Raw genomic sequence first — 22,396 nt, forward strand, 5'->3', positions numbered from 1 at the left:
GGGTATGAAGAAACAGGCCCTCTCTATCCTGAAGGGAGAGTTCATTGGTATGGGTGCTTTGGGGGTGGGGGGGTGGAATTTGGATTATGACCATGAGCATTTCAAATAACCATACCTTTTAATCTAGTAATTCCATTTCTCAGAATTTGTCCTTTAAGAAAACTTACAAATTTGTAAAAACACATCTATTCATATAAAGGATGTTTACTACAACATTGCTATTAATAGAGAAAAACTAGAAATAACCTAAACGTCCGCCGATAGGGTGTTGATTAAAATTGATTAAATAAACTACATATCAACATTATACAACCTGCAAAAAAGGAGATGTATGATATATAAATCCATGAAGTTAGAATACTGCCTCCCACCATACACAAAAATAAACTCAAAATGGCTTAAAGATTTAATTATAAGACATGATGACATAAAACTAAAAGAGAATATAGGCAAAATATTCTTTGACATAAATCATAGCAATATTTTCTTAGATAAGTTTCCCAAGGCAAAAGAAATAAAAGCAAAATAAACAAATGGGACCTAATGAAACTTATAAGCTTTTGCAAGAAAACCATAAACAAAATAAAAAGACAACTTACAGACTGGGAGAAAAATATTTGCAAAAGAATGTGACCAACAAGGGTTTAATTTCTAAAATATATAGACAGCTCATACAACTCAATATCAAAAAATATAAACTAATAAAAAAATATACAGAAGGCCTAAATAGACATTTTTCTAAAGAAAACATACAGATGGCCAACAGGCACATGAAAAGATGCTCAACATTGCTAATTATTAGAGAAAAACAAATCAGAACTACAATGAGAGAAAAAAAAAAAAAACCTACAGTGAGGTATCACTTCACACCAGTCAGAATGGCCATCATCGAAAAGTCTGCAAATAATATTATACATGCTGAAGAGGGTGTGAAAAAAAGGGAACCCTCCTACACTGTTGGTAGGAATTTAAATTGGTACAGCCAATATGCAGAATAGTATGGAGGTTCCTTAAAAAACTAAAAATGTGAACAGTAATTCCACTCCTGGATATATATGTGGAAAAGATGAAAGCTATAATTTGAAAAGAAACATACTGACACTTGTGTTTCATTTGTAGACAAAGACCTATATAGACAGGTGCAAAAATAAATCCTCTTTTGCAACCCAGAACTCATTGTTCTGTATGAGATTTTTACAGATTAGAAGGAACATGATACACAAAACAGATATAATGGGTGTCTATTGGTGAACATAAAGATTTTTTCCAGGGCTATTGTGCTGATACTTTTCTCTCATATATTAAGCTTTTAAATTATTAGCTGTATTGATCTAGTTGTTAGTTTTAATGTTGACATAAAACAAGAAAAGAAAAGAAACATTCATGCCAAGTGTCCAAAGCAGCATTTGTTTAGAATAACCAAGACATGGAAAAAACCCAGGGGTTCATCAACAGATGAATGGATAAAGAAAATGTGATAACATAGAATGTAATATTAGCCATAAAAGAGAATGAAATAATGCCATTTTCAGCAACATGCATGGAGCTAGAGATTTTCATACTAAGTGAAATAAGTCAAAGAGAAATAGTATATCACTTTTATCTGGAATCTAATAAAAAATAATACAAATCAACATTTTACAAAACAGACTCACAGACCGATAACAAAATTGTGGTTATCAAAGGAAAAGGTTGCGTGGGGAAGGATAAATTAGAAGTATGAGAGTAACAGATATACACTACCATATATGAAATAGATAAGCAACAAAGATTTACTATATAGCACAGGGAACTATATTGTTTATCTTGTACTAACATGGAAGAGAATTTTTAAATATATGTATAGCCGAATCACTCTGCTGTACACCTGGACCTAACACAATTCTGTAAATCTACTACAATACCAAAAAAATGTATATTTATTATAGAAGTCCAAGATGTATTAAGCAAGGAAAGGAAGTTGCAGAACTAAATGTATACAGTAAGATTCATTTTTAGTTAATACCTATTTGTTCCACATTGTTTGGATATGTAATATTTGAATTTTACCAATGAACGTTTGTTAATTTTATAATAAAAATGTCAATATAAATGAGATTCTCATACTTTTTAAAAGTCAGGACCTCCTGATGAACTTGCACCTTATGGGATCTTTAGAATCTCAGCTTTGTAAAGCCTGTAAATCATTTTCTTCATTTAGAGGTGATCAGACTTAAAGTAACTGACTAATTAAGCAAAACTGGCAAAAGGCTTGTAAGCCAGATGCCAGTGTTTTGACTTACACTGGGATATTCGAAGACTTGTTTTTGTAAACTCAAAAGTAGTGCTATGCCTTGTTTGGCCAGATTCTAGCTAAGGCTTATGACATTCTGTGATTGTATGAGGAAAATCAGAGGGTGAAGCACTTGCTGCAAATAACATTCATTTATTTTAAAGAGAGATCTGTCTTCACTGACATTTAGGCTATGGAGAGCTGCTGCTGAAGCAAAGTTGGTAGATAGCAGGTCAAAAAAAAAAGGCAGAAAATGTTTTAAGGGTAAAAGAACAATCATCTCATATGTCTGTGCTAATATATAGGAAAACTGGAAAAGAAAGCTACGAACAGATATGCTTAAATAGGCTTAAGAAGTCAAACTCCTAAGAAAACTACTTCAAAGCCCTTTGAATTCTATAGTCTGGTTAAAAGTGTTCACTTGCTTTCTAGTTTTTTATAGAAAAGTATAACAAACTGAAACCTTGTCAGAGTTTGTTATTGTGTTATTTAAATTACTGCTGCTGCTGCTAAGTCACTTCAGTTGTGTCCAACTCTGTGTGACCCCATAGACGGCAGCCCACCAGGCTCCACCGTCACTGGGACTCTCCAGGCAAGAACACTGGAGTGGGTTACCATTTCCTTCTCCAATGCATGAAAGTGAAAAGTGAAAGTGAAGTCGCTCAGTCATGTCTGACTCTTCGTGACCCCGTGGGCTGCAGCCTACCACGCTCCTCCACCCATGGGATTTTCCAGGCAGGAGTACTGGAGTGGGGTGCCATTTGCTACTTAGATTAATTTGTACAGATTTATAAATCTTTTTATCCCAAAATGTGATGAAATACAGTATTTGTGATTATTACTATTAAAATTAGTCATCTTTCTCATTATGTCAAGAACATGATCCTTTTAGGTAGTTGTTTTTAGCATGAAATAATTCCAATTTGATCTACTGTATCCTTTCCAGGAACATAAAACACCTTGCATGTAAGGACCTCTTCGGTGTAAGAGGATCTTTCATTTATCTAGGAATGATGCTGGAGAGCCCATGAATGAGCACGGTGGAGAATCTGATAATAGATACCTAGTCCACCTTTAGCTTTTCACTTGTTTGCTGCACTGCAAAGCAATGGAAAGAGAATTTGGTAGGCTAAATATCCTGGAGATATTGACATGACTCAGAGTAGTAATGGATTCTAGTATACTACTTGATTCTTCTGCCTGAGCAATGCATGCTATAAAACCAGCTAATTAATCCGCTTCTATTCTGAAACTGTAGGTTTGTATTGCTGTGACAGAGCTGAAGATCATGCTTGCCAAAGTGCTTGCAAGAGAATTCTGATGTCTAAGAAAACAGAAATGGAGATTGTCGATGGCCTCATCGAGGGTTGTAAGACCCAGCCTTTGCCTCAGGATCCACTTTGGCAGTGTTTTCTTGAAAGCTCACAGTCTGTTCACCCTGGAGTCACTCTGCATCCTCCTCCCTCTACAGGCCTTGATGGTGCTAAACTGCATTGTTGTTCTAAAGCAAACACTTCAACTTGTAGGTCAGTATCTCATTTCCTTTATTAAAACCAGTAGAAAATAGCACTTTAATTAATGAATTTAAGGAAATATGTGTTATATTCTTGCACTGTGTAGTGTTAAGAGTTCAGAAGATATAAAATCCCTCATTCTTTCATCCAGCAGGTGTTTACTGAGCATCATGTATATATAGAACATTGTTTTTGTACACTGAGCTAAAAGCACTGTGTTTTAGAATGAGAGGAGTAGCATTGGCAGCCATTAAATATTTAAAGATGATGCAATATGAATTCTACCCTCGAGGTTATCCTCAAGAAAGCCTACAATGTAGATGTTTTGACCTGACATCTAAGAGATTTTCTTTTTGTTAAACTATGAAACTTTGAACTTAATCAACTTTTTGTGTATATTGATGAATAACCTGAGTTGACACTTGTTTGTTTTTTTTTTAATTTATTTTTTATTTTACTTTACAATTCTGTATTGGTTTTGAGTTGACACTTGTATCCAGAGTTAGACAGCAGTGTATTGGCATTTATTTAGGTGATACACTTAGGGATAAAAAACTAACAATACTATTTGTGTAGGCTTGAGGAAACACAATGTAGAGACAAGAATAAATGGAGATAAAGTAATGGTAGAACACAGATGAAACAGAAGTTTGCTTTATTAGAGATAATTTGGGTGAAAATGTACCACATGTTACTATAATATCCTGAAATAAATATGACATACAAAGAGTGAAGCAGTCCTTTATGGGGGGAGAAGGGGGAGCTGTTTGTTTTGGCCGCACCACACAGCTTACGAGATCTTAGTTCTCCAACCAGAGATCAAACCCAGGCCCCCTGCAGTGGAAGCATGGAGTCCTAAACACTGGACCAACAGGAAATTCCTCTGTGTTTCCTAAATTGGATAGACTTTACCAAAAAATTGTGCCTAGAATAGCTCATTAAACTTTACCAAAGATATGAAAAACTTGGAAAACATCCAAAGAAAATTAACAGAAGGGCTAAAGGAGAAGTTAAGTTGGTCCTGTAATTGGAAATTGGGTTACTGATAGGAATTATAAATGTATATATTTGGGAAGGATCCTGAATAATTCTTTGAGTGTCTACTAAAGAGTTGTGCCCTGTAGTCAACTGGAGATTGGAATGCCTGTGTCATCCAAGACGAATTTTGGTAAGAAACACTACATCTCTTATCTTGATGTAAGGTTTTATGGTTTACTGAATGCTTTCACTTTCATCTTGTTCATATTCATGAAATCTGACAAGACTGGTATCATCTTATGACTGATGTCAATTTGTGTAATTCTTGTTTATATATAGAAAACTAACTTGAGATATTAAACAAGGTCCAAGGTCATACAGAAAGTTAAGACTAGAGAAAGGACTCATTTTCCAGATCAAGGTGCCTGTTGGATCTTGGTACCTCAAGGTACCTCAACTTTCTCATCCCCATGATGTGTAAGCTCCACTGAGAGTAGGGACTTTGTTTCTTTTATTCACTGCTGCATAGCCAGTGCCTTAAACAGGGCCTCACATGAAATAGGCACTCAATAAATGTTGGTAAAGTGAATGAGCAAACTTATAAAAGTAAAGAAACCCTCCTCATAGAGGTAATTATGAAAGTCAACATGTGACAGAGGTGGAGAATTTTTACTTGTGACTTTGCATATTCTGGTAGTAGTAAAATTTTATATTATGTATTAACTTTTTTATACTTTTATTACATTTATCAATGTTAAAAATTAACAAGTATAATATGTGAAATCACTTTGGAAATGATCCTAATTTTGTTTCAGCTATATATGTATATGCACCGAAGTTGCTTTGTAATCATCGAGTACTAAAATAAGAATACATACATACTACAATAATACATATATATATAGTATATATTGCTACATATAATAGTTTATAGCAGCTTTGAAATTCTTAAAGCCTTTATATATAGGCTGTCTTGGTATATCTTAGGAACTATAAGTTGCTTGGGATACTTTTTCAGGGAGAAGCTAGTGAACCCTAAGCCTATAACGCTTCTTAAAAGGAATCTGAGGATCAACTTACATTTTTGCCTCATGTGACTGAAACATAAATATAGTGGACTATGTCTTGGTAGAAGCAGAACCATGTGCTTTACATTTGCTGATTTGCTGCTGCTGCAAAGTAGCTTCAGTCATGTCTAACTTTTTGCAACTCTATGGTCCATAGCCTGCCAGGCTCCTCTGTCCACAGGATTCTCCAGGCAAGAATACTGGAGTGGGTTACCATGCCCGCCTCCAGGGGATCTTCCTGACCCAGGGATCAAACCTGCATCTCCTATGTCTCCTGCATTTGCAGGCAGGTTCTTTAAAGGTAAAAGAGAGATCAGAAATATAGAGGGGAATACTTGTGCCAAGAATAAGGATGTACAAATACTATGATTAAACATTAAATTGAGCACCAAGCTTTCTAGCAACCATGGCAAAGAAAAGAGATCAATGATAAAGCTAACTTTTTCATGTAAAAGGTTACTTTTAGGGGCTCTAAATTCTAGAAGATAGGTCTTAGTCTTTTGATCTCTGTATATATATTTTTCATTTATGTTCTAAAGCACAGTTCATAGAGTTTAAGTTTTATGCAAATCAAATATTCATGTGGCTCATCTGTATGTTTCTGTATTTGTGCTTTTGTTTCAGAGAACTGTGTACTAAACTTTATAGCATGAGCTGGGGCAATACACAGAGTTGGCAAGAGTTTGATCGCTTTTGTGAATATAATCCAGTGGAAGTGTCCATGTTGACCTGTTTAGCAGATGTCCGGGAACCTTGCCAGTTGGGCTGTAGAAACCTTACTTACTGCACTAATTTTAACAACAGGTAAGAGCAAATTACTATAAATGGAATGGCAGTATTTTATCATTAATTGTCTTATTTTTAAATAAGTGAAAAAAGATCATTTTAGCAGGAACTCTGCTAAAATGTTCCTTAGCAGGAGTTCCTTAAGAACCCTGATTTTGTTCCTGCGGAGAGTGAACAAGTTGGCTTAAAGCTCAACATTCAGAAAATGAAGATCATGGCATCTGGTCCCATTACTTCATGGGAAATAGATGGGGAAACAGTGGAAACAGTGTCAGACTTTATTTTGAGGGGCTCCAAAATCACTGCAGATGGTGATTGCAGCCATGAAATTAAAAGACGCTTACTCCTTGGAAGGAAAGTTATGGCCAACCTAGATAGCATATTGAAAAGCAGAGACATTACTTTGCCAACAAAGGTCCATCTAGTCAAGGCTGTGGTTTTTCCAGTGGTCATGTATGGATGTGAGAGTTGGACTGTGAAGAAAGCTGAGCACCGAAGAATTGATGCTTTTGAACTATGGTGTTGGAGAAGACTCTTGAGAGTCTCTTGGACTGCAAGGAGATCCAACTAGTCCATTCTAAAGGAGATCAGCCCTGGGATTTCTTTGGAAGGAATGATGCTGAAGCTGAAACTCTAGTACTTTGGCCACCTCATGCAAAGAGTTGACTCATTGGAAAAGACTCTGATGCTGGGAGGGATTGGGGGCAGGAGGAGAAGGGGACGACAGAGGATGAGATGGCTGGATGGCATCACTGACTCGATGGACGTGAGTCTGGGTGAACTCCAGGAGTTGGTGATGGACAGGGAGGCCTGGCGTGCTATGATTCATGGGGTCGCAAAGAGTCGGACACAACTGAGCGACTGAACTGAACTGAAGTTAAAAGGAAGTAGTGTATCTTTATAATTTCATCTTTAAAGGCTATATTCTATCTGGTAAATCACCACTGGGAAAGGAAGCATGTAACAAAGCCACTTCTGATCTGAAGATGCTTCAAACTTCTAGAATGCAGAGTCCCTCTGCCTTCGATCTCCCATTCTTCCTCTCTCCCTTCCTCTGCATCACCAGTGAAAAAATAATTCAGTGTAGAATAAAGCAGTGTGAACAATTTACTCATCCAAATACCCTCTTATGACAACTTGCTGTGAAGGACCTTCAGATTGATTGAAGTTCACACTCAGTGAGTCCCCTATGACATACAAAAGCTTTCTTTACAGAAGCAATTGAATAGGTGTTTTCCTGAGATATCCATTATGGTAAGAAAAACAAGAGCCAAGAACTGAATTAATGGCTGAAGAAGGAATGAAGAAAACCAGGAAAGGGGCATCCAGAAGCATAGAGAATGCTGTATCAGAGAAGTCAGAGAGCGAGAATTTCTAAAGAAAAGGGGGCTAGTTGATTTGTGAGGCACAGCCCAGAGATCAAGAGGGCAAAAAGGAAGAGAATCAATCAGTGGATCCAGAGGAAGTTCATAGGATGTTTACCTCAAGCTAACACACCTTGTGGAGTTTACCTCAAGCTAGTTCTATCCTCTTAAAAGTATTCAGATTATTATTTTAAGAACGAAAATTGAGATATCTTTATAGCTAATATTAGCCAATAAGGACCTGGCTTAGAGGTTGAGAAAATTTGAAATCTATCAAATGTTTAAAGTTAAATTTGGACATATTCCTAACTTACGGTAATGGTGGAGCAGTTTGTATAGGACTAACACTCCTGTCAATACCAATTATGGCTCTCATGGTGGGCTTGCTGAAGACCACTGACCTTGTGGGATTAGCTGTATGTAAGACTCCACATGAGAGGCTAAAAATATTGTATACAAAGATTCTTGATGTTCTTGGACAGATACCTAAAAAATGCAGCATATAGGAAGTATACAGAACAGATTACAAATGAGAAGCTGAGTATGGTTAAAGCGGAACCAGATGTTAAAAAACTAGGAGAGCAACTTCAGGGTGGCCAAGTGGAAGAGGTGATTGATTCTTCAAGCTGAAAAGGATCTAAGCCTAACAAGAAAAACAGTTCAGTGGAAACCATGGGATCCTTTAGTGAAAGAGCCTCCTGCCAACCAATGGAAATGGCCAGTATAAACAGCCTTCAATGACTTGTATGTTGATAGGAAACTGATATAATTAAATATTTTTTTATTTAAAAAATACCATTTTTTGATTGGGTCATTTATTTTTCTGGAATTGAGCTGCAGGAGTTGCTTGTATATTTTTGAGGTTAGTTGTTTGTCAGTTGCTTCATTTGCTGTTATTTTCTCCCATTCCGAAGGCTGTCTTTTCACCTTGCTTATAGTTTCCTTTGTTGTGCAGAAGCTTTTAATTTTAATTAGGTCCCATTTGTTTATTTTTGCTTTTATTTCTAGTATTCTGGGAGGTGGGGCATAGAGGATCCTGCTGTGATTTATGTCGGAGAGTGTTTTGCCTATGTTCTCCTCTAGGAGTTTTATAGTTTCTGGTCTTATGTTTAGATCTTTAATCCATTTTGAGTTTATTTTTGTGTATGGTGTTAGAAAGTGTTCTAGTTTCATTCTTTTACAAGTGGTTGACCAGTTTTCCCAGCACCACTTGTTAAAGAGATTGTTTTTTCTCCATTGTATATTCTTGTCTCCTTTGTCAAAGATAAGGTGTCCATAGGTGTGTGGATTTATCTCTGGGCTTCACAGATGGCTAACAAACACATAAAAAGATGCTCAACATCACTCATTATTAGAGAAATGCAAATCAAAACCACAATGAGGTACCATTTCACGCCAGTCAGAATGGCTGTGATCCAAAAGTCTACAAGCAATAAATGGTGGACAGGGTGTGGAGAAAAGGGAAGCCTCTTACACTGTTGGTGGGAATGCAAACTAGTACAGCCACTATGGAGAGCAGTGTGGAGATTCCTTAAAAAACTGGAAATAGAACTGCCTTATGACCCAGCAATCCCACTGCTGGGCATACACACCGGGGAAACCAGAATTGAAAGAAACACATGTACCCCAGTGTTCATTGCAGCACTGTTTATAACAGCCAGGACATGGAAGCAACCTAGATGTCCATCAGCAGATGAATGGATAAGAAAGCTGTGGTACATATACACAATGGAGATTACTCAGCCATTAAAAAGAATACATTTGAATCAGTTCTAATGAGGTGGATGAAACTGGAGCCTATTATACAGAGTGAAATAAGCCAGAAAGAAAAATACCAATACAGTATACTAACGCATATATATGGAATTTAGAAAGATGGTAACAATAACCCTGTATGCAAGACAGCAAAAGAGACATATGGAGAAGGCAATGGCACCCCACTCCAGTACTCTTGCCTGGAAAATCCCGTGGACGGAGGTGCCTGGTAGGCTGCAGTCCATGGGGTTGCTAAGAGTCGGACACGACGGAGCGACTTCACTTTCACTTTTCATTTTCATGCATTGGAGAAGGAAATGGCAACCTACTCCAGTGTTCTTGCCTGGAGAATCCTAGGGACGGGGGAGCCTGGTGGGCTGCCATCTATGGGTTCGCACAGAGTTGGACCTGATTGAAGTGACTTAGCAGTAGCAGTAGCAAAAGAGACACAGATGTATAGAACAATCTTTTGGACTCTGTGGGAGAGGACGAGGGTGGGATGATTTGGGAGAAAGGCACTGAAACATGTATAATATCACATAAGAAATGAATCGCCAGTCCAGGTTCAATACAGGATGCTTGGGGCTGGTGCACTGGGATGACCCAGAGGGATGGTACGGGGAGGGAGGTGGGAGGGGGGTTCAGGATGGGGAACACAAGTACACCCATGGCGGATTCATGTTGATGTATGGCAAAACCAATACAATATTGTAAAGTAATTAGCCTCTTAAATTAAATAAATTTAAATTAAAAAAAAAGCAATTATTAGCCCTACACAAACTACAAAAACATAATTGTTTTGAAGGCCTTTGAGAGTGACCTAAAGCAGGAAGAACTGCATCTTATGAAAGATCTAGACCACACTGAGTGAGGGCCAATTTTATCCAGTTTTTCCTTCATAGGCACTCTTAGTCCCCTGGCATGGCATATAGATTTCAAGCAAAAAGCAGTAGTATTGGACTGAGGAGTTAAGAGATAAGAGTTTGGGGCTGCCAGAGTAGCTGGATGTGGAAATAGAAAATCCCAGAAAGGAGGGAACTGCAAAATGAGATGACATAAAATCTGCATACAAACTCCCCTTAAATCCTTGAATTTGACAGAGTCATAGGGTATAAGGTTAACATAAAAAAGCAAATTGTATTTCTGTTTATTAGCAACAAACAATTAGAAAATGAAATTTATAAAGAAAAAAATCTATACAACTGCATAAAAAATATGAAATACTTAGAGATAAATTCAACAAAAGATGTACAAAAACTCTATACTAGAAACCAGAAAACTTTGCAAAAAGAAATTAAAGACAGAAAATACATGGAGAGAAGTGCTATGTTCATAGATTAGAACATCCTAATATTGTTAAGATGTTAATTCTTCTGAAACCAATCTGAACTCTAGTCAGTGCAATCTTAATCAAAATCCCAAATGACATTTTAAAATACAAAGTGGCAGTTTAGTTCTAAAATTCATATGAAAATACAAAGAAACTAGACTACCTAAAACAGTATTTTTAAAGACTAAATTTGGAGACCTTACAGTACATGATTTCAAGACTTATTATAAAGCAATAGAAATTAAATCAGTATGATGTTGGCATAACTTTAGACAAACAGATCAATGACAGAGAAGCAAGAATAGACCCACACTGTGCTGATACTTGATTTTCAACAAAGCAAGGCAACTCAATGCAAAAGTAACAGCTTTTTGACAAATAATGGTGGAACAATTGAATATCTGTATGAAAATAGAAAAGAACCTTAACTTCTATCTTGCACCATAAACATTAATTCAAGATAGGTCATAGAAATAAAAATAAAAGCTTCAAGAAAAAAAAATAAGAGAATCTCTAAACAACCATGATATAGACAAAGATTTTTTAGACAGGACACAATATACTAATTATAATGAAAAAAAAATGAACTGGAGTTCAACAGTAAACATTTTTGTTGACTAAAAGGCACCATTTAAAATTTGAAAAGACAGGCCACAGTCTGAGAAAAAATATTTCCTACATCACACATGCACACACACACTCATAATCACACACAGATGCATTTGACAAAGGTATTATATCCAGTATATATAGATAATTCCTATAACGGCATAGTAAAGGTCAAATTGAAAAATGGCAAATAAAAAAAAAAAAGAAAAATGGGCAAAAAAACTTCCAAGGACACTTCATCAAAAAGGACATAAAAAAAAAAAGACATCAAACCAAACACTTGGTATAGAAAAAGTTCATTACCATTAGTCATGCAAAAATGCAAATTAAAACCCGAATGAGATGCTCCCTCACACTAAATAGCTAAAATCAGAAGACTGCCAAGCATGTGCATGAAATGGAATTTTCATAATTTGCTGCTGGGAGTGTAAGATGTGTTTAAGCACTTTGGAAAGCTTTCTTGCAATTTCTTAGGAAGTTAAATCTGTACCCTAGCAATTTCATTCTGAAGCATTTATCCAAGAGACATGAAAATATATGTTCCCCCAAAAGGCTTACATAGCAGCCTTATTCATAAGAACTCCAAAATGGGGAGCTGCTGCTGCTGCTGCTAAGTCACTTCAGTCTTGTCTAACTCTGTGCTACCCCGTAGACAGCAGCCCACCAGGCTCCCCGGTCTGGGGGATTCTCCAGGCAAGAACCCTGGAGTGGGTTGCCATTTCCTTCTCCAATGGGCTGTGGAGGTGGATAAATAAAACATCCATCAAGAAGAGAATGAAAGAACATATTGTGGTATTTAAACAATAGAATAGCTAGTACCTAGCAGGAGAGAAAAAAAAGCCAAACTACTGACAAACCCCAAAACACAGATGAATCTTATATTGAGTGAAAGAAGCCCAACTCAAAACACATCCACATGTATGAGTTCAAGAATAGAAAAAAGTAATCATTAAGGGTTAAGATGAGAAAGTCCTTGCCTTTGGCAGAAAGGGAAATTGCCTGGAAGAATGTATAGGGTCAGTGGTTAAAGCGTCTGCCTCCAATGTGGGAGACCCAGGTTCGATCCCTAGGTCAGGAAGACCCCCTGGAGAAGGAAATGGCAACCCACTCCAGTATTCTTGCCTGGAGAATCCCATGGACGGAGGAGCCTGGTAGGCTACGGTCCACGGGGTCACAAAGAGTCGGACACGACTGAGCGACTTCACTTTCACTTATGGAGTGATAGAAATGTTCTATATTTTTTGGGGGGGTTTGATTATATAGATGAATATAATTTTCAAAACTTACTGAACTGAACTCTTAAGATCTTCACATTATATTGTATGTAAATTATACCCCAGTAATATATTATCTCAAATAAATTTTTAAAGGTAAAAAAATTTGTTCATTGAAAGACACCATTGAGAAAATGAAAAGGCAAACCACAAGCTGACAGAAAATATTTGTAATACGTATATCTGACAAAGAACTTAATGTCCAGAATATATAAAGAATTTTTACAACTCAATGGTAAAAAGAAATTAAAAAAGAAGTCAAAAGGCTGGAAAGATGCTTCACAAATGAAGATATCAAAATGGTCAATAAGTGCATGAAAAGGTGCTCATTGCAATTAGTCATCAGCAAAATGCAAATTAAAACCAGTGATATACCACTACACACAATTGAGTGACTAACTACAAAGACTGACAAGTATGTAAATCAGCTAGAATTTTCATACTTTGCTGGTGAGAGCAGAAGATGATATAACTACTTCGGAAAACAGTTTGATAGTTTCTTAGAAAGTTATAACCCAACAGTGTCATTCATAGCCAGGGAAAAGAGACATGAAAACTAGAAGCAACCTTAATGTCACTAAACCAGTGAATGAATGAATAAACCAGCATTTCTCAAAGTGTGTTCTGTTTTCCCAAAACCCCATGAGATTAAAACTATTTTTATAATAATTCAGTTCAGTTCAGTCGTTCAGTCGTGTCTGACTCTTTGTGACCCCATGAACCACAGCACTCCAGGCCTCCCTGTCCATCACCAACTCCCAGAGTTCACTCAGATTCCCGTCCATTGAGTCCGTGATGCCATCCAGCCATCTCATCCTCTGTCGTCCCCTTCTCCTCCTGCCCCCAATCCCTCCCAGCATCAAAGTCTTTTCCATTGAGTCAACTCTTCGCATGAGGTGGCCAAAGTACTGGAGTTTCAGCTTTAGCATCATTCCTTCCAAAGAAATCCCAGGGCTGATCTCCTTCAGAATGGACTGGTTGGATCTCCTTGCAGTCCAAGGGACTCTCAAGAGTGTTCTCCAACACCACAGTTCAAAAGCATCAATTCTTCAGCACTCAGCCTTCTTCACAGTCCAACTCTCACATCCATACATGACCAAGACATTATTTGCCTTTTTCACTCACAAGCGTGAATAGTGAAGTTTTCCAGCTGCTTTAAGGTGTGATATAGCAACAGATTGAATGCAGGGGCACATATGAAAGTGCACCTGTCTTCTATAAAGCCAGACATTAAAAGAGATTTTCAAAACTGTGAAACAGACCTACCCTTCTCTTCTTTCTGTTAACGTGTAATGGGTTTATCATTTTAAATGGATTAATAAGTACTTTGAAAATCTCTCAGTTTTGATTTATAATATGATGATGGGGTATTGGTGTATATAGTCTACATAAACAAAAGCTTTTTGAGAACTCAGTAGTTTCAAAAGTATAAATGGGTCCTGAGATCAAAAAGTTTGGGAACCACTGGGATAAACAAATTGTGATACATTTATTAATAAAATACAACTGAACAATAAAAAGAACAAGCAATTTATATGCACAACATGAGTAACTCTCAAGATTCTTTAGCTCAAGACACTAGACCCAGAAGACTACATACAGTATGATTCTATTTGAGAATTAATCTCTGGTGATCTGAATATGAATGGTGGTGGCCTCTAGGGTACAGTAGCAGGGAAGGGCATTGACTAGATGGGGACACAAGGGAACTTTTTAACAGGATAGAAATGCTGCTCATTGATTTGGATATGCCCATGTGAATGTATATGTTTGTCAAATTGAACTAACCATAAGATCTATAAATTTTATTTTTATAGATTATACCTCAGTTTTTAAAACTTGAACTTATTTTATGAGATGAAAGAAATAGTATGGTCTGAGATGATAGTCTACAGTGTTTTGAAGTTTTTAAGTGCCTCACAAAAATTTGTATTATAAAGAAAAATTTCAATCAGAGTCTTAGTGCTGATGTCTACTTTGAATCTTCATACATTCAAAGTTGGCATTCTTTGATGGGTTGTATGCACTTTCTTCTTTAAAAAAATATATTTTCCTGATACATTGGCATGTCAAGATTTTACACGTTGCTTCTTTCTAGAAAATAATTGCCTCTGATTCCTTCTGGCCTTTTTTCTCTTTAGGCCAACAGAACTTTTCAGGAGTTGCAATGCTCAGTCAGATCAAGGAGCCATGAATGACATGAAGCTGTGGGAAAAAGGAAGCATAAAGATGCCATTTATCAACATACCTGTTCTTGACATTAAAAAGTGCCAACCAGAAATGTGGAAAGCAATAGCTTGTTCACTGCAGATTAAGCCTTGTCATAGTAAATCACGGGGCAGTATTATTTGCAAGTAAGTTTCTTTCATCATAATGACTCTCCAGTTTTGGTTTGGACCCTCTATGATCTCTACCCACAGCCTATCCCTAGTCACCACCCCCACATGTCAAATGTTCTCCCACTTTTCCATCTTTGCCTAAAATAATCTTCCTCCTACCCTGCATCTTTACTCACCCACTGCCTGTCCTTCTTCAGCTCAGTTCAGTTCAGTCGCTCAGTCATGTCTGACTCTTTGCAACCCCATGAATCGCAGCACGCCAGGCCTCCCTGTCCATCACCAACTCCCGGAATTCACCCAAACTCATGTCCGAGTCAGTGATGCCATCCAGCCATCTCATCCTCTGTCGTCCCCTTCTCCTCCCTGCCCCCAATCCCTCCCAGCATCAGAGTCTTTTCCAATGAGTCAACTCTTCGCATCAGGTGGCCAAAGTATTGGAGTTTCAGCCTCAGCATCAGTCCTTCAATGAACCCAGAACTGGTCTCCTTTAGGATGGACTGGTTGGATCTCCTTGCCGTCCAAGGGACTCTCAGGAGTCTTCTCCAACACCACAGTTCAAAAGCATCAATTCTTCAGCGCTCAGCTTTATTCACAGTCCAACTCTCACATCCATACATGACCACTGGAAAAACCACAGCCTTGACTAGATGGACCTTTGTTGGCAAAGTAATATCTCTGCTCTTTAATGTGCAGGTTGGTCATAACTTTCCTTCCAAGGAGTAACCATCTTTTAATTTCATGGCTGCAATCACCATCTGCAGTGATTTTGGAGCCCCAAAAAAGAAAGTCTGACACTGTTTCCACTGTTTCCCCATCTATTTCCCATAAAGTGATGGGACCAGATGCCATGATCTTCGTTTTCTGAATGTTGAGCTCTAAGCCAACTATTTCACTCTCCTCTTTCACTTTCATCAAGAGGCTTTTTAGTTCTTCTTCACTTTCTGCCATAAGGGTGGTGTCATCTGCATATCTGAGGTTGTTGATATTTCTCCCAGCAATCTTGATTCCAGCTTGTGCTTCTTCCAGCCCAGCATGTCTCATGATGTACTCTGCATATAAATTAAATAAGCAGGGTGACAATGTACAGCCTTGACGTACTCCTTTTCCTATGTGAAATCAGTCCATTGTTCCATGTCTAGTTCTAACTGTTGCTTCCTGACCTGCATATAGGTTTCTCAAGAGGCAGGTCAGGTGGTCTGGTATTCCCATGTCTTTCAGAATTTTCCACAGTTTATTGTGATCCACACAGTCAAAGGCTTTGGCATAGTCAATAAAGCAGAAATAGATGTTTTTCTGGAACTCTCTTGCTTTTTTGATGATCCAGCAGATGTTGGCAATTTGATCTCTCGTTCCTCTGCCTTTTCTAAAACCAGCTTGAACATCAGGAATTTCACAGTTGACGTATTGCTGAAGCCTGGCTTGGAGAATTTTGAGCATTACTTTACTAGTGTGTGAGATGAGTGCAATTGTGTGGTAGTTTGAGCATTCTTTGGCATTGCCTTTCTTTGGGATAGGAATGAAAACTGACCTTTTCCAGTCCTGTGGCCACTGCTGAGTTTTCCAAATTTGCTGGCATATTGAGTGCAGCATTTTTACAGCATCATCTTCCAGGATTTGAAATAGCTCAACTGGAATTCCATCACCTCCACTAGCTTTGTTCGTAGTGATGCTTCCTAAGGCCCACTTGACTTCACATTCCAGGATGTCTGGCTCTAGGTGAGTGATCACACCATCGTGATTATCTGGGTCGTGAAGATCTTTTTTGTACAGTTCTTCTGTGTATTCTTGCCACCTCTTCTTAATATCTTCTGCTTCTGTTAGGTCTATACCATTTCTGTCCTTTATCAAGCCCATCTTTGCATGAAATTTTCCCTTGGTATCTCTAATTTTCTTGAAGAGATCTCTAGTCTTTCCCATTCTGTTGTTTTCCTCTATTTCTTTGCATTGATCGCTGAGGAAGGTTTTCTTATCTCTCCTTGCTATTCTTTGGAACTCTGCATTCAAATGGGAATATCTTTCCTTTTCTCCTTTTCCCTTCTCTTCTTTTCACAGCTATTTGTAAGGCCTCCTCACACAGCCATTTTGCTTTTTGCACTTCTTTTCCATGGAGATGGTCTTGATCCCTGTCTCCTGTACAATGTCACGAACCTCCGTCCATAGTTCATCAGATACTCTGTCTATCAGATCTAGTCCCTTAAATCTATTTCTCACTTCCACTGTATAATCCTAAGGGATTTGATTGAGGTCATACCTGAATGGTCTAGTGGTTTTCCCCACTTTCTTCAATAAGTCTGAATTTGGCAATAAGGAGTTCATGATCTGAGCCACAGTCAGCTCCCAGTCTTGTTTTTGCTGACTGTATAGAGCTTCTTTGGCTGCAAATAATATAATCAATCTGATTTCAGTGTTGGCTGTCTGGTGATGTCCATGTGTAGAGTCTTCTCTTGTGTTGTTGGAAGAGGGGGTTGCCTTGACCAGTGCATTCTCTTGGCAAAACTCTATTAGCCTTTGCCCTGCTTCATTCCATATTCCAAGGCCAAATTTGCCTGTTACTCCAGGTATCTCTTGACTTCCTACTTTTGCATTCCAGTCCCCTATAATGAAAAGGACATCTTTTTTGGGTGTTAGTTCTAAAAGGTCTTGTAGGTCTTCATGTAACTGTTCAACTTCAGCTTCTTCAGCATTACTGGTTGGGGCATAGGCTTGGATCACTGTGATATTGAATGGTTTGCCTTGGAAACGAACAGAGGTCATTCTGTCGTTTTTGAGATTGCATCCAAGTACTGCATTTCAGACTCTTTTGTTGACCATGTTGGCTACTCCATTTCTTCTAAGGGATTCCTGCCCACAGTAGTAGATATAATGGTCATCTGAGTTAAATCACCCTTTCCAGTCCATTTTATTTCGCTGATTCCTAGAATGTTGACTGTCCTTCTTAGCCCCTCTTAAATTCCAGTCATTGCTATGGAATCTTCCCAGATTTCTCCAGCTGACAGTAGTTTATCCAAACTACAAATTTCTGTAGACCTTCATTTGTACTTTTCTCATGGAACTTAGTTCAAGAAACAGTGAGTACCTTAAATGCACTATTCAATTCGTTTATTTTAATTTGTGTATTTGTCTTATATCCTGTTAGGTTTGCTCTCCTTGAGGATAAACACTCTTATTTGAACCTCTTTTTTTCTTATCTTTTCTCTCTTCTTTTTCTTCTCTTCAGGAATGAGCATAATCCTAAAGTGCAATAGATATTCCAGAAATGTTTGATAAGAGAAAGACTTAGTAAATATAGTCAATAGGGTCTGTTCCTAATAAACATTTCTGAATGATTTACTTACTAAGATCTATTATAGGATAAAGTTTAAGGACCTATTGAATAGCACAGGGAACTATACTCAATATTTTGAAATAACCTATAAGAGAGAAGAATCTGAAAAACAATATATATATATATATATATATATATATAAAACACTAAACCAGTTTGTTGTACATCTGAAATGAACACAGCATTATAAAACAACTATACTTCAATTAAAAAATTAAAAATTTTTTAAGTAAATAGGAAGACAAAAAAAGGGGGATCTGAATAAAATAAAGATGAAAGTTGCTGTGGTGTGTGAAACCAGAAACATTAACTACATAGTAATCTCTGTCAGCTTCTCTTCAAGCATCTTTTTTTTCCAAAAACCTTTCCCAAAACCAATTTGCTATCCAGCCCCTAAGTTTCTGGGCACTTGATGACTGATTGCAGATTATTTCAATCTTGAATAGGGTCCAGATCCATTCTCTGATATGACTTGGGGGTGGCCTGAGGAGAGGAGAGTTGAGAAATAACTACTGTGTGAAAGGCAAGAGGCAACAAGTGGGAAATTTATAGACTCTTAGCACAGAAACTTTATAGAGGGATCAAATTTCTATTGAAGACAGAAAATTTTAAAGTAGTGGATTTCCCAATTGTTATAGGTCAAACACTTTAATGTTGATATAAACAGATATTTTAAAAGAGAAAGGCAGGAAGGGGAGTGAGGGAAGAAGAAAGGAAGAAGCAAGCATGCATGGGCCCTGAGAGAAAGGAATATGATTTCACAAAGAGCACATCAGACTAGCCTAGGTTAATTTCCTTTCAATGACAGTAGAAAACCACATTGATAGTAGTGGCAGTAGGTATGAGTGTAAAATTTGAGCAAGGCTTTTGATATCAGGTCAGAGAGAGTTAGGGATGCTTTGATAGTGTAATACATTACTTAACTCTTCAACCTAAGGTCTGCTGTCACTCTTGTTCTTTTATCATGCACCTAACAAAGTATGACACATTGTTGAGTTGTAAAAGCTCACTTTCTGAAAAGCTTCTGAAACAGAATTGATATTGGCTAGGCAACCTGAGGAGTGAGGAGGTTCCTCAAATCCTAAATTTGTTTGTATTTTCCTTTTCAAGATCAGATTGTGTAGAGATTCTCAAGAAATGTGGGGACCAGAACAAATTCCCTGAAGACCACACAGCTGAAAGTATTTGTGAGCTTCTGTCACCCACAGATGACCTGGAGAATTGCATACCTTTGGATACATACCTCAGTAAGTACTTTTTTTTTAATTTAAAGGCTTCTCCCTTCTCTCTCTGCCCTTGATGTTTGCTTTGCATGAGCATCTATCTGTTGAGAACATGTGGTTTAATGATAATATCTCATCTGCAGACTCTTATTTGCTTGCCCTTTTCAGCCCAGGAAAAAATTGTCATCTTAAAATATGTACACAGAAGCAACTATCATTATCAATCTGAGTGGGTAGTAAACTGTTGTCAATCAGGAATTTTTAGTGATGAGTCACATGTCAGCATTCTCAGATAACCAGCTCTTTATCATTGCTGTCTCCTTGCCATGATTTGATCAAGTAGAATTTCCCCTAGGGAGTCTTCAGCTTCTTGTCATCTAAATATCAGTGGAAACTGAGCCAGGCGTTGGCTTGGACTTACCCACCAAATAGGGAGTAAGGAATGATGGTCTGGGTTAGTACATGAAAATGGAGTTTTTCTCTGTACCAAATACTCCTACCAAGAGCTAGAAGAATAAGTTTGTATCTCCTTGATGGATTCTGGAGCTAAGCTTCCCAGCAGGAGGTGACTATATGGTGGAAACCAGGGAATAAAATTCATAGACACTGTATAGTCAAGGGGGCTTCCCTGGTGGCTCAGTAAAAAGTCTGCCTGCAATGCTGGAGACCTGGGTTTGATCCCTGGGTTGGGAAGATCTCCTGGAGAAGGGCCTGGCAACCCACTCCAGTATTCTTGCCTGAAGAATCCCTGTGAGCTGGTGGGCTGTAAGTCCATGGGGTCACAGAGAGTCAGACACAACTGAGAGACTAAGTACATGTAGTTAAGAGAAGTGTTTAGGCTACCACTAAGGGGCATTAGTGCTGTGAGCTGGCTCAAACTAGCTTTATTTTCCTGTGTTAAGATAGAATTAAGTTCAGCTGTGAAATAGAACTGCCTTTTGACCCAGCAATCCCACTGCTGGGCATACACACCGAGGAAACCAGAATTGAAAGAGACACGTGTACCCCAATGTTCATCGCAGTACTGTTTAGAATAGCCAGGACATGGAATCAACCTAGATGTCCATCAGCAGATGAATGGATAAGAAAGCTGTGGTACATATACACAATGGAGTATTACTCAGCCATTAAAAAGAATACATTTGAATCAGTTCTAATGAGGTGGATGAAACTGGAGCCTATTATACAGAGTGAAATAAGCCAGAAAGAAAAACACCAATACAGTATACTAATGCATATATATGGAATTTATAAAGATGGTAATGATAACCCTGTATGAGAGACAGCAAAAGAGACACAGATGTATAGAACAGTTTTTTGGACTCTGTGGGAGAGGGCGAGGGTGGGATGATTTGGGAGAATGGCATTGAAACATGTATAATATCATATAAGAAATGAATCGCCAGTCCAGGTTCGATACAGGATGCTTGGGGCTGGTGCACTGGGATGACCCAGAGGGATGGTACGGGGAGGGAGGTGGGAGGGGGGTTCAGGATGGGGAACATGTATATGCCCATGGCGGATTCATGTTGATATCTGGCAGAACCAATACAATATTGTAAAGTAATTAGCCTCCAATTTAAATAAATAAATTTACATTAACTAAAAAAAATAATAAGTTCAACTGCAAATAATAGAACAGATGGAAGCAAAAGAAGCCCAGAAATAGTCTAGGGCTGTTACAGTGGAATCCAGGTTCCCTTTTCTTTCTCCACCATTCTTAGTGCTTGGCTTCCATCATCAAGGTTGCTTCTTGTACTTTACCATCACAACATGAGTATTTTAATTCTAGCTACCTCATGTAAGGGAAAACCACCCCTCATTGTATGGGAAGCTGGGAAAGATTTTTTTATCTGTGGGCCCATTGCCAACTTGGTAGTAAGTAAAAAGAAAAGAGTGGGTACTACATTTGCAGCTCACAATATCCACTATATTTTAATCAAGACAAACAGACTGTGTCCCTTAACCTTAGTGACAACTGTAGAAAAAAAGAGAGCATTAGACTGACTAGAATCATAGGCCTCTCTGATTTTAAGCAGATGACTTCTGTGAGCCTCAGCTTCCCTATTTATAAAATGATTGGGCTGGATGAGATAAATTCTATAAGCCCTATACTCTGTTAGCCTTAGAGTCTAAGTCTGGCCTAAAATCAAGTAAGCAAAATGAATGTATTCATAATCCTGGATGCCATTAGAGTAGTCAAATATATGTGTAGACAGAGACTATTTTCAGTGGGAGGAAACTTAAAGAAATGCTTTTGTTTACATTTCAATACTCTTAAAATATCACACAGAGTTTGCCCTCCATATCCACAGGTTCTGCATTTGCAAATTGAAAATATTCAGGAAAAAAAAACTCCGGAAAGTTCCAAAAAGCAAAATTTGAATGTTGTATACCTGGCAACTACTTACATAGCATTTACATTTTATTTATAACTATTTATGTAGTATTTGCATCATATTAGGTATTATAAATAATCTGGAGATAATTTAAAGTACGCAGGAGAGTGTGCTTAGGTTATGTGCAAATACTACACCATTTTATATAAAGGACTTGAGCA

The 22,396-nt window shown here is 37.8% G+C and overlaps 1 protein-coding gene and 2 pseudogenes across 1 annotated transcript in view; all 3 read left to right on the plus strand.

Moving 5' to 3' along the window:
* The window catches only part of RECK (reversion inducing cysteine rich protein with kazal motifs), an 83,532-nt gene that overhangs the window by 41,577 nt on the left and 19,559 nt on the right, over positions 1 to 22,396 (plus strand). The window contains exons 9-12 of the mRNA XM_040266281.1: positions 3,531 to 3,798; positions 6,456 to 6,635; positions 15,091 to 15,303; positions 19,724 to 19,860. Coding sequence (XP_040122215.1) covers positions 3,531 to 3,798; positions 6,456 to 6,635; positions 15,091 to 15,303; positions 19,724 to 19,860 — 798 coding nt within the window. The remainder of the gene's footprint in view (positions 1 to 3,530; positions 3,799 to 6,455; positions 6,636 to 15,090; positions 15,304 to 19,723; positions 19,861 to 22,396) is intronic.
* On the plus strand, positions 1,098 to 1,215 carry LOC120867846 (annotated as a pseudogene).
* Positions 8,328 to 8,708, plus strand: LOC120882366 (annotated as a pseudogene).

The sequence above is a fragment of the Oryx dammah genome, unplaced genomic scaffold, assembly GCF_014754425.2.
Source record: "Oryx dammah isolate SB20612 unplaced genomic scaffold, SCBI_Odam_1.1 HiC_scaffold_1, whole genome shotgun sequence".
Classification (NCBI taxonomy): Eukaryota; Metazoa; Chordata; class Mammalia; order Artiodactyla; family Bovidae; genus Oryx; species Oryx dammah.